The 13412-nt window shown below is 38.4% G+C and overlaps 1 protein-coding gene across 1 annotated transcript in view; it reads left to right on the top strand.

The window, feature by feature from the left end:
- The first annotated feature begins 505 nt into the window (after window positions 1-505).
- LOC134629683 (perforin-1-like) overlaps window positions 506-13412 on the top strand; it is a 40300-nt gene continuing 27393 nt past the window's right edge. The window contains exons 1-4 of the mRNA XM_063477208.1: window positions 506-595; window positions 766-824; window positions 9126-9357; window positions 9446-9525. Coding sequence (XP_063333278.1) covers window positions 506-595; window positions 766-824; window positions 9126-9357; window positions 9446-9525 — 461 coding nt within the window. The remainder of the gene's footprint in view (window positions 596-765; window positions 825-9125; window positions 9358-9445; window positions 9526-13412) is intronic.

Below are 13412 nucleotides of genomic sequence, written 5' to 3'. Positions count from 1 at the left end.
TGGCAACTCTACAACCTAACGATATGAATAAAATAAAGTTCACTGTCACTAAGATCATAGCACCCACCGAGCTGTATAGAAACTCCATCATGCTAGCTAGTACGCAGTACGAGTTATTGTAGCTGACTGTAAAAAGTCAGCACAGCGAAAATAAACTACACCTAAACTTGGTTTATATCTGACCCAGATAGACTGCAGGTCATAACTTCTTACCTGAACTTCAGTTCACCTGACACTCGGACCGGCCCTGCCTCAGGTCTCTCCTCCTCCTGCCTCCCCTTTCCTTCATTCACCTGCTGGCCTCCACCACTTGCTAATGTTACTGAATCTTTGGAAGCTCTGCCATAGCCACCATCAAACAACTGAGTTATTTTTACACACGGGCCAGCATCTGGCCAATCCACCACCTTTCATTGTTTATACCGTTAAAAAAAACGAAGAAAAAAAAAACGCGTGGCTAGGGTTGCCGACCCCTGGGTTAGTATCTTGCCCAAGGATATTTGGCATGCAGATTGGGGAGAAGCCAGGAATCAAACCACCAACCTTCCGATTCGTAGATGACCTGCTTTGCCGCCTGAGGTACAACCACATTAAAGTAGCTTGACATTCTGAAAATCAGAAATTAAATCCCTTTGGAAGGAATGCATTGCTTTCCTGTGAGGCTGCGATTAAAGCAGGCCTTTCCTTTATGGCGTAATCCCCCACAGTCATGTGCACAACAAGAACTTCTGATGAACAAGCCTGACAGCGCGCTTTTTTTCCAAGTTGCCATGGGGAAAATATGCACATATAAAAACACTTCCAGAGGAAACATCTGCCCTCCTGTGTTTTTATGGTCACAAGAGTTCATGATGAACTGCAAAACTATCAAAACAAATTCAACATGGTGTTTCATTTCCTTTATATCCTTTTTATTTGGTAAACTCAGCAAAACTGCTTGAATAAGTTCAAAACTACATGACATACGCCTCACCTCTACTTGACAGAAAACTGGAAAGCAGCCAACATCCAAAGGAGAACTTCAAGAAGACTGGTTCTAAAATCTACTTATAGAAATGACAAGAAAGCTTGCCTGGAGCTCAGGCTGTGTTGAGGAATAAATGTGGCGACACTAAATATGCTGGCATTAGGTATTTTCTGTTCTGCAGTTTGCCCTCTAGTGGTTGTTTTGTTGTGTTGTTGTAGTGGTTGTATTTTTACTCTGCAAGATCTAGCCACAGGCAGTTTCACCTCTGTTGCCATCCATGTCTTCACAAGTTAATAAACGGCATCATCTGTAAGTAATATTGTTTGTTATCATTGAGTCAACTTGTGTTCATTATTATTTGTTGTGAAAGTGTGATATAGTTTGTAGTTTGAATTTTATTTGAATGGGTGTATCACCTAAGCTAGTAAGGTCAAGCTAGCTCCTATGCCATGTGGTTTCTTTAACATTTTGATCATGAGCGTGATTTCATTTGATGTTTTATTCAGGGACTCACTAAGTAGATAAATATTGTGCTCATATTTTTGAATATGTGACTTACTGGTGTGTTTGTTATATTGTATATTGATGCGACATTTTTATTGGTTTATTTCTGGTTTTGTCAACAGTTTCACACTTTTTCCTTATTAAATCTTCCAACTCAACACATCAGCCTGTTCATTGGATTTTAATTAGGAGAGTGTTTAGCTGTCTGTATAGCTGAGTCTACGTTCATGAGGACAATACTTAGTGAGGACAGAACACTAAATGTCGACTTTCAAGCTCACTGGAATTCTGCAAACTTAGTTTTTTCCTTACAGTATATGGTGTATGCCCATGTATGTTTGCACACGTTTCAATAAATCATTGCATCTATATAGAATATAAATATGTGTAGTTCAAGTCTCTTGCACAGTCTATATAGTTTATAGATAATATATTATCACAGTGTAAGCGCACACTCTTTAAACCAACCATAAGCCAACGCTACACTTTCCGCGATTCTTGATTACGTGATTTGAGTGGCTGCATGGCGCCTGGCGTTGTCCTTGGATACGGGATTTCTCCTCTTAGCATGTTTCGCTACTTCCGGTGGGGAAACTCCTGTATAGCACTTTGTTTCACTCCTTGTTTATGGTTGGGTTTTCCAAAACAAGTCAACCAAATGGATGAATCAAGTGGCGATCATTTCTCAAGATGGGCATGTACCGAATATATCTGTAGATGATGTTCATCGTCTTGTTGATATTTTTTCCCCCGCGCCTCAGAGCAAAAGAGAGAAAGGATTCAAATTTTATATTTCTCAGTATTTGTATACAGTGGTCCCTCGTTTATCGCGGGTGTTATGTTCTAAAAATAACCAGCGATAGGTGAAATCTGTGAACTAGCCAACTTTATTTTTTACAATTATTATAGATGTGTTAAGGGTGTAAAACCCCTCACTACACACTTTATACACTTTTCTCAGACAGGCATGAACATTTTCACACTTTTCTCTCTTGTTTAAACACTCTCAAAGTTCAAACCTTTGTAGAAAAATAAGTCCAGTATTATAGAATGAAAACAAAGATCAAACCCTGCTTTCAGGTCCAGAACATGGGAATAGAGCAGCTGCCAGAGAATTCAACATTAATAAATCCTTAATGAATCAATGAATCAGAAGTCCAACTTTTTGTGCAATGGCTATCTTCCTCTGCCTTTTGAGTGCTACTGCAGGTGCCTTTGACAGTGCAAAATGTTTCATTGACATTGCTGTGTTTGTTGGGGAGAAAACTTACAAACATACAGTACAGCACAGTCACACCGCTAGCGGTCGATGTAGCGGTTCTGATACAGCGGTACTGTACATGAGAGAGGGCACGGAGGAGATCGACAATGGCCTACAGCCGATCAGGACGCAGAACACAATGCGCTGTAAAAAATAATTTTTTTTTTTAAAAAAGCATGCAAAATTGCACTAAAAAAATCTGCAAAACAGTGAGGTCGCGAAAAGTGAACCGCGTCATAGCTAGGGACCACTGTAATTTTGAAGGTACGTCACAACATACCCGTTGTACATACTAATATATAGAGACCCTTACCAGTAATCATTCGTTTATTTTTTTCTGTGGCTTTTTTTCAAGGTTTGTTGACATACTGTGTAGGTGTGTACTTGACTAGCTGATACCGACATAACGGGGGAAACATCTAGCTTTGACTATTGTTCATCTGTAGTTTGAATGCTGAACATTTGCCTGTTTAAATCATAAGAACTGTCACTATACAGAGATGTGCTTCTGAATGTGGACGATGAGTCTTCTGATTTTGTAATGCAGTTCTGCTTGTGTTGAGTGATGTAAAGAACCAATCGATCTACACTCTTCAAACGTCAAAATTGATCATTTGATTTTTTTATGACACAGCAATGGTGAATGTTCCCTATGGGCTCAAATTGTGGTCATAAATATGCAACCCAACCACTGCAGGTGTTGTTATGTGTTGGTTTGGGGATGAAATGCCGGTTTGGTAGTGAGGCTCCAAATGCTCAACCAGACCGCCGACAGGTCCCGCACGCCACAGCCGCTCTATCACGTGATGCATACTGCTCCGACGTGCTACGGTTATGAGCCGAGTTACGCCATGTCGCAAGTTTTGTGAGGTGCTTTTTTGATATTTAATGGATCGGATTACATTTTTTATTTCTCTCCGATATCCGATCCAGTAATTTAGGTCAGTATCGGACCGATACCGATACGTAATATCGGATCGGTCCATCTCTAGTTTAAAATAGGGCTCATTCGCTCAGTCAGCAGGTGGTGGTATCCTCGTACACTGGGGAGTAAACTGCCATTAAACGAAAGAGAAGAAGAAGAAAACATCTGCACATGCGCGGTACGGATCGGGTAGACCCGATTTCTACGGTCCGACTTTGCACATGCGCAGTAAGGATCGGGGAGTCATGATCCGTAACTATCTTTTTATTTTTCGTTTTTGTCTACATTATTTTGAAATGTTTCATTATTGCAAACATTTCAAGACTATTATTATTCTTAACATCTTAACAGATACTCTGACCCGTAACTATCGTAAAATGCTTCGACCGGAAGTAGACACCTTATGCACATGCGTGGTACCGATTGGGTTTCTGGTACGGATCGGGTAGTGACGGGTCTATTAGCTCTATGATGTTATTGCACTGAGTATGCACACATACTGCACAGAGTGGGAGATATGACTTGGAGTAAATAAACTTTTTTGTAAATACGTCATAGACAGAGCCACAGCTAAAGAATTATTCCAAATGCTGGACTGCTTCCTGGTTGAGAATGGGCTAAAGTGGGAGAACTGCATTGGTATTTGCAGTGATGGTGCACAAACCATGGCAGGGATGACAAAATGACTTCAGGCACTCATCAAGGTCTTACCTAAAGCTGAGAGGACACACTGTATTATACACAGAGAAGTACTGCCCTCAAAGCACCTTTCCTCTGAATTAAGTGAGGTTATGACTGAAAGTATTGGTGTAGTCAATTTTATAAAGACCAGACCACTAAAAACAAGAGTGTTCTCTGCTATCTGTGAGGAGATGGGAGCCGAACAGCAAGCTGTGCTGTTTCACAGTGACACAAAGTGGCTGTCACAAGGAAAAGTCTTGTCCCGAGTTTTTGAGCTCAGAGAGCAGATAAGAATGTTTTTGGAGCAGGAGCACAAGTACGAAGTCTCAGAAAATTTTAGTGATGAGAGCTTCCTGGCAAAACTGGCCTACCTGAGTGACATATTTGGAAAGCTAAATGAAAGAAATCTATAGCTTCAAGGGAAAGATAAAAACCTCCCTCAAGTCACAGACAAGATCAGTTCTTTCACTCGAAAGCTTGCAATGTGGGGCAGGCGACTCGATGAAGGAAACACAAATTCATTCGAGAACCTGCATGAATTTGTTGACACTACTGACTATGATGCCACCTCAGTGACTCCATAAATCAAGCAGCATATTTCATCATTGATCGGATACTTCAAAAAATACTTCCATGAAAACAGTTCCCAGTATGACTGGGTGAGAGATCCTTTCAAAGGACCAGCACCAACTGGTTTCAGCTTTGCAGAGGAGAACCAATTCATTGACATGACATCTGACTCCACATTGAGACTGCAGTTCACATTGAGCAGGAGCTGAGAGTTGCAATATCCTGCTTCAAACCCCACTTTGAAAAGCTGTGCACTACAAAACATGCTCATTGTAGCCATTAATCCTGACTTTGTTATTTTGATAAAAGAAAAAAATCAGCAAATTGTTTTATTCATTTTTGTTTTGTAGGTTAAAGTGTTTAATATATTGTGCTCCTGAGTTAATGTTGCTGTTTAGTTTGAATTTATTATTATTATTGTTAAAAAACATGTTAATAATATTATTCTTTGTTGTAAAGTGATCTATATTTCTTTCTTTTTTGTTTTCTTTAATGTAAATAAGGATAAAGTGTTAAACAGAGGTGTACTTAAGTTGTACGTAAGTTGCGGGGGGCGTGAAATGTTTTTTTCTTCCTGGGGGGGGGGGGCATAATAATAATTGAGAAATACTGGATTAAATAAACATTTTAAATCAGTTAATTATTTTAGCACGCTCAGTGCTACTTTTTCCCCCTGAGGGGATGTGTGCACATTAGAACTCTGCGTAACTATGCTTTAATTTGTCGAAAATTGAAATTTGCTTTATTGACTGAACAGGTGTTCTTGGTGCGTGTTCTGAAATTCCAGTAGATTAAAAATTTAAAAAGAAAAAAAACACTATATAAAAATCAAGTATAATCACATTTTATATATGTTTTAAATCACCAAACGAATACATGCACATTCCTGTGAAAATTCAACACACAGTTTACACTTCATTTGGTAGTTTTTGTATGGTACGGCTTAACAAGTTGCACATATTAAACATATTTGCAGAGAATCTGCAGCGCACTTTAAAAAACACAGTAAGAACTCAGTGGAAACGTCACACTTCAAGCCAATTTTAAGACGAAATTCCTATAGGGTTCTGTGATGCTGCAAAGTAAATACAGGTTATAATTCCCTCGCAGCACAGGCAGACACAATTGGTTTTCTGTCACTGGTTTATTTGAACACTTCTCTCCAAAGCCACCGTGAAAACTACATAGCATTAATAAAATAAAGACTAAAAGCACCTAAAATAACACTGTAAAACGAAACAAGATAAATCAGTAAATACCTCGCTGGCTGTATGCTGCAAAAAAGGAATTAGTCATCATTCTTCTGACGTTTCCTTATAAGTGTCTAGTTCAACTCCATGCCACTTAACATGACTTTTAACAAAGAGCCTTACAAGTTCATTCTTGCTACGCGCTTACAGGTTTTCTTTTTTCTTCTGAAAAGGAAACAGTGGGACTTCGCAAGCTTGACTTAATAAAAAAAATAAAAGCACCATAACTTGAACTGCATAAAATAACATAACATAAATAATGTAAACCTTAAACAACCCATATGGAAAAGATATATATTAATCTTATAAAGTTTGTATCTGTCTTGTGTGAAACTTGTATGAAAAGCATACAAGAGTGAAAACAGATATAAGATCCCTTGAAAAATTATATAAATGAAACTTGTATGTTTTGGATACTTACTAAAACAATATATGAAAGTAATGAGAAAGTGGCCACTTTCATGAGTAAATCATGTAAGCCTTATATGATTTACTCATGAAAGTGGCCACTTTCATGAGTAAATCATATAAGTTTTTACTATTTCTTTTCCATATGGGAATTTACAACAATGACATGAACCCTGATAGTGATCCAAAATGTATAATCAATGTTATCATGCCAACAGCTACACAAGTGTTGCCAGTATTACCGATACTAAAACCTATACTAGCACTTTCAACTTATAAAGGCAGAGTATGTAGAAAGCAGTTCATCAATTTGTCAAATTGTAGTGACCAATAAATCCCTGTGATTTTTACGTTCCACCATAATCTTTAAATACAACACAACTGTAAAGTAGCTCTATACATTTTCCTGCTTTTCTCACTGCAGCTTGAAGCTTGCAACAACTGGGCAGAGAGGAGGGAGCGGACAAATGTGTGCCTGAATTAGAGGGGAGCAGTTTGCACAGACATGTCTCCTTTCTGATGATCAGGAGCAATATGCTGAACTTACATAAAAGAAACAAACGAACCGCATCGAGCCGATCACATTAGTAACAATTCAATGTCAGTACCAGCATTAAATCGATACTATCGATATTTGGATTGATCCACCCACCCCTACTGAACAGAACAGTTTCAGTTTTGCAAAATCAACAACCTGCGCAAATAGAACTAATTCCTCATTCCAGATACCCCGGAACTCAGATCTAGTAACTCAGGAGAGAATTGTTCCAGGAAAAGCAAGGAAAAACAACATTTGCTTTGGTCCTTGGCAAGGTGGAACCATTCAGGTATCCTTTTCTTGCACTTAAAAAGCACATTCATGAATATGGTCCTCTGCATATATCTTAATTAGTGAGTCGAAAAGGCACAACAGTGGCAGTACAGATTAAAAGTTTGCACTTTTACCGTTGACGTTCAATGCCGCCATCTTCGTTAACTCGGGGTTGTACATGTTGCTCTAACTTTCAGTGTGGGAAATGTGAGTTGAGAGGGTGCTCCAGAAATTCTGACCTTTGATTTATTCAGGAACACAGCAGCAGCCACTCAGACAAAGAAGCAATTGATACGTTAAACTCAGTTTAACACAGTAAACTGAACCTGTGAAACAGACCAGACCTCTTCTTTTGGGCTCTGCCCTCCAGACCGTCAAAAGTTCTTTGTTTCAAGAACTGATCTATGAGTTACCTGTAAGAGCATGAAACTGCTGCAATGTCTGCAAAACAGACACTCACGCATGTGTGATGGCTTCTTTGTGTATGAGGCTGCTGACTTAGGTGTGTGTGAGTTGTTGAGTTTAAGTGAGTGGAATTCTTTGAATACCTGTGCCAGTGAAATAAAATTGTTTGGTTGTGTTTGTGTCTTTTGTCCTACTCGTACTCTCTATGCAGTGGTATGACCTGTCAATCTCTAATCTGCAACCCAACCTGCTCCGGATCAGGTTAGCATAGCATAAATTACCTTATCAGTTTACCCCAGTAAGAAATGAACAACAGTGAGCATTTATTTATTAAATTGCAGGAGAAAAAGTAAAAAATTTATATATTAAAATGGAGACTGATATAATATTGGCAATTAGTCGCCACATGTGATGACCCAGAACCAAACCCCATGATACTGCAATATATCATTTTTGTTTCATTACACAAATAAAATTGTTGTGCAATTTTTAGCCCTGTTTGCTGGTTATTACACATAAACTTCCACACATATTTACACAATAAGCCACAACATTAAACATAATATTTACATTGCTAGCTTCAAACAAAAAAGAATGCTGGCCGGCATTATAATACGGTAATAGCATCCTTATGTAAGTATAAACCAATATTACCTTATTATTGTGGGCTACTACCATAAGTCAGTATACAAAAATTCTAACGCATAGATTTGACCATTTTATTCCCAGCAGGTTGTCATATTGTTGCCCATATATTGCTAAACTATTACAAATGGGTTTTGCCTCATAGGCAAGAATTTGTTTCCACATTATCGTCTCCAGTTTTTGCCCAATTACATACGTTTCAGTGTAATATTTCTTAGCTATAACCACTGTTGATGTACAAGAACTACTTTGGTATTATTGAATATTTTTTGTAATTAAGTGTTCAGTCTCTGTAATAAAGTATTATGCTCAACAGTGTTCAACACTGCACTGAGGTCTAGCGGAGAAAGCACAGAGTGCTTGTTCTCTGACAAAGGACCTCACTATTACCACATTATTACCAAGCTGTAATAGAAAGTGCTACCAATATTTTAAATGAATTTTTCGTGGCTTCATTTTCTTCTTGACTGAAGTATGCAACACTCAGTCAATTAATCTTGTCCAGAACAATGATAGATAAAATAAAGAGATTTGATAACCCCTGTTGTGATACCCAGACAAAACCTTGCAGCTCTTGTTACTTTGGAAGTTTTTTTGCCTACTGTGATCAATGATATCCTTACCTACTACATTTTGTCTGTTTTGTCTTTGACTTCAGCCATGCGCTCCATTCCAACCCCACCTCTCCTTTACCTGAGCCTCCTTCTCTTTCTGTCATGGAACTCCCCTGTTCTTTCCTGTAAGGCTGTGAACAACAGCAAGTGTGAGTCTGCTCCATTTGTACCAGGCCACAACCTGATTGGGGAGGGATTTGATGTCATCACCCTGCGCCGAAAAGGAGCCTACATGATTGATGTAGCTACTTACCGCAAACCAGATGGCACATGTACTCTCTGCACCAACCGCCATCAAAACAAAACTGTACAAAAAGTAAATACATAAACAGTGATCACCAGCAAACTATAGTAGATAGGTTATGTGCACATCTTAATCATGGTGTTCTGTTTTTTGTCTTCAGCTGCCGGCCTCTGTTCTGGACTGGCGTGCAATCAGCCGATGCAATGCCGATATCTTCAGCAGTGCACACACCACTGTTAGGTACAGTATAGTGTAGTACATTTGTTGCTGAAAGCATTTCATCACAGAGATCAACCCCAATAGCCAAACTTAACGGTTTAACTCAGCTGAACGTGAGCTGAACACATCAAAGAACAAGTCCTCCCTTTCTTTCTTTGCTTCAAATTCTCTGAGACCAATCAAAGAGAAGAGGCAAAGCGTGAAATAGACACACCAAGTATCACGTGTATTCATACTATCTTTAGCTATGATAACAATATATTCCCTGCCTTTTTTTAGTGCTGCCTGCAACAATATTTTGATTCAAAAGTATTATTAATAGTTGTTTAGTTGTCCAAGAAAATAAAAGTCAGTGTTTTAGATGCAAAGAATAACCTATGTACTATCACATTTCAGTCTTATTACTTAGTCTGTCGCTATACTGGTTAGCCATGATAGACAAAAAAATTTTTGGTTGGTGCTTTGTATTGCTCTCCAACTAAAGAAAGCTATAATAAAAATCAAAGACTATTAATTGTTTTGTAAGCCTGCTGCTTACTTTTCTGATTAGTGATGTGTCGGTCGCGAAAGAAATGGCTTAGAGCCGGATCTTTGACTTGAACGACGCGAGCCATGTTTTTTTTTTTCTTTCTCTTACACTCTTTCTCGCACTTTTTTTCCGCTTCACTCCGCATGCGAGCCTTGATGAGGGGGGAGGGGCAGTAGTTACACTCAGTAGCGCAGGAACAGAGCGGGAGGGAGAGAGAGAGAAAGAGCCAGGGACAACAACGTCACATTAGAAAGGTAATCACTATTTTCAGTTGCAGATGATAAAGTATTCAGAAAGTTTATTCATGCAGGCCCATATGACAGAGAATATGCATCTTCTTTTTGTTTTCATATCTTAATTTATATTTAATTTCTTGTGGTTTGCAGTGTTTTGTGTTGTTTCACTTTAAATTTGTAAAAGGAAAAAGCTGAAAATTTAAATAGTTAAAAGTTGAAATGTGACTAGTTGGTTTTTGTATTATATGATTTATTTATTACATTTTATGTGGAGTGAATAAATAAAAGTATATTAACGGTGGCCTCTACAGACAAAGCACGTACAAACTTCAAAACACGTACAAACTCCATAGCACGTACAAACCATGAAGCACGTACAAACTCCAAAACACGTAAAAACTCAGAAGCACGTAAAAACTCAAAACACGTACAAAAGACAACAGAAGTTCTCCAGGATGCTAGGCTCAGTGTTGAGCTTTTGTTACCTAGTGGCTACACAAGCCAGCAAGTACCAACGACCGGATTTGGTGTGTGGTAATAACAGGTAAATGAACTTTTTTAAAAAAAATTATTTGAATATATATGAATGTTTGTGTATAAATACACAAACAATACACATATGCTTTCAGTTGTGTAATTTAAGTGATCTAGGTAGCTCTGTTTTGGAAGTTCAGTTCATGCTAGAAATGTGTTTTGGAGTTTATTCGTGCTTTGGAGTTTGTACGTGTTTTGTCTCTAGAGGCCACCGCATATATTTATATATAAACATATATAAATAAAACCACTTTCTTTTGTTACATTAGTAATTCCTTTTGTGCATAATTTTATATTATTGTTAATAATAAATTAATTAAAGCAACAAAACAACCTGAAGAGCCGGTTCGGAGCCGAAAGAGCCGGCTCTTTTTAGTGAGTCGAAAATCCCATCACTATTTCTGATAGTGATGTGTTGGTCGCGAACAAAATGGCTCTTAGAGCCGACTCTTTGAAATGAACGATGCAAGTTGGCTCATGTTTTTGTTTTTCTTTTCTTTCTCTCACCCTCTCTCTCTCGTACGGTGGCCCATAGAGACAAAGCATGTACAAACTCCAAAACCCTTACAAATTCCAAATAGCACGCACAAACTCCAAAACACGTACAAAATCCAAAACACGTACAAAATCCAAAACACATGCAAAATCCAAAACACTTACAGAATCCAAAACACATGCAAAATCCAAAACACGTACAAAATACAAAACACATGCAAAATCCAAAACACATACAGAATCCAAAACACATGCAAAATACAAAACACGTACAAAATCCAAAACACATGCAAACTCCAAAACACGTACAAAATCCAAAACACATGCAAAATCCAAAACACGTACAAAATCCAAAACACGTACAGAATCCAAAACACAGGCAAAATACAAAACACGTACAAAATCGAAAACACATGCAAAATCCAAAACACATGCAAAATCCAAAACATGTACAAAATCCAAAACACATGCAAAATACAAAACATATACAAAATCCAAAACACATGCAAAATACAAAACACTTACAGAATCCAAAACACATGCAAAATACAAAACACGTACAAAATACAAAACACATGCAAAATACAAAACACATACAGAATCCAAAACACATGCAAAATACAAAACACGTACAAAATACAAAACACATGCAAACTCCAAAACACGTACAAAATCCAAAACACATGCAAAATCCAAAACACGTACAAAATCCAAAACACGTACAGAATCCAAAACACAGGCAAAATACAAAACACGTACAAAATCCAAAACACATGCAAAATCCAAAACACGTACAAAATACAAAACACATGCAAAATACAAAACACGTACAAAATACAAAACACATGCAAAATCCAAAACACATGCAAACTCCAAAACACTTACAAAATACAAAACACATGCAAAATACAAAACACATGCAAACTCCAAATCACAACGGAAGTGCTCCAGGACGCTAGGGGCAGTGTTGAGCTTTTGTTACCTAGTAACTACACAAGCCAGGAAGTGCCAATGACTGGATTTGGGCTGTATCCCAGTTCAGGGTCTGCAGCCTTAAAGGCCGTGACAGGCCGCATTTTAAGGCCGATTACGTCACAGCAACGTGACGAAGGCTGCTCGAAATGCGGCCCTCAAATGCGTCCTTCATTTCCCTGAATTTTAAGGATGGGTCGGTGTAGCCTTCATGGCCAAACATATCCCAGACTTCATAGCACGGCGGTGGTGTGGATAATTTTGCCGAAAAAAACGGTGGAAGCGGAGCGGCCGAAGAGTAAACTTTCAAAAGTAAGTACTGAATATTATGTCACTTATTTATGCGCAAATGTTTAATAATGAAGAACATTAAAACATTACTGTTGGCCACATGTTGGCAAAGTTATGTGACATTAGCGATGTTTGTACTAACTTGGTTTTAAAGCCTTTACTTCAAAATATACGCCGTTCAATAGTTGACTTTAATCTTACAGAGAATGTGATGATTTTATGGAAAATTAAAGTCAGTCATATATCCACAAACACAACAAGCTGAAAGTCAGTGATGCTGCTCAGTTTGCAGTCCTGAATATCACGGCACAAGCAGGATTCACTGCACTGTTAATGTTAGCTATGTTATAGTGCTGCCTCTGTTCGGTGGTGTTGAGCCAAACGCACTTTAACGTGTGTTTGAACGAGCTGACGGTTCACTCGTTAAGCTGAAAGAAAGATGCTTTAATCACAGGAGTCACACATGTGTCCACTGTGCCATCTGGGAACTCTTCTTTTTTAGCACTCGTAATAACACAAACACTAAATCCTCCTTCTCTTGTGCTGTTTTGTAGCAGTGTATACACCTGAGAATGTCACCTGTCTGTCTGTCCTGCACTCTCTCTGTTTTTCTTTCTCTCTGATTGTGTAATAAAAATATGAACATGTATTTATAAGTTACACTTGTGTTTGAATCCTGCAGCTTATCACACATTTGATTTCCATGTGTGACAACTGCAAGTGTCGTGTGAGGACAGACTGAGGGACTAACTGCTGCACATCATCTGTGAGGCGTTGCACCCCTGATGATCCACCAGGACAAACTCAGCAGTGTGTGAGGAAGAGGAGGAGGAAGAGCCAGCAGCAGCTGA

The sequence above is a fragment of the Pelmatolapia mariae genome, linkage group LG6 (assembly GCF_036321145.2).
Source record: "Pelmatolapia mariae isolate MD_Pm_ZW linkage group LG6, Pm_UMD_F_2, whole genome shotgun sequence".
Taxonomy (NCBI): domain Eukaryota; kingdom Metazoa; phylum Chordata; class Actinopteri; order Cichliformes; family Cichlidae; genus Pelmatolapia; species Pelmatolapia mariae.
Note: the sequence above shows the minus strand (reverse complement) of the source record. Positions and strands in the feature narration are given on the sequence as shown.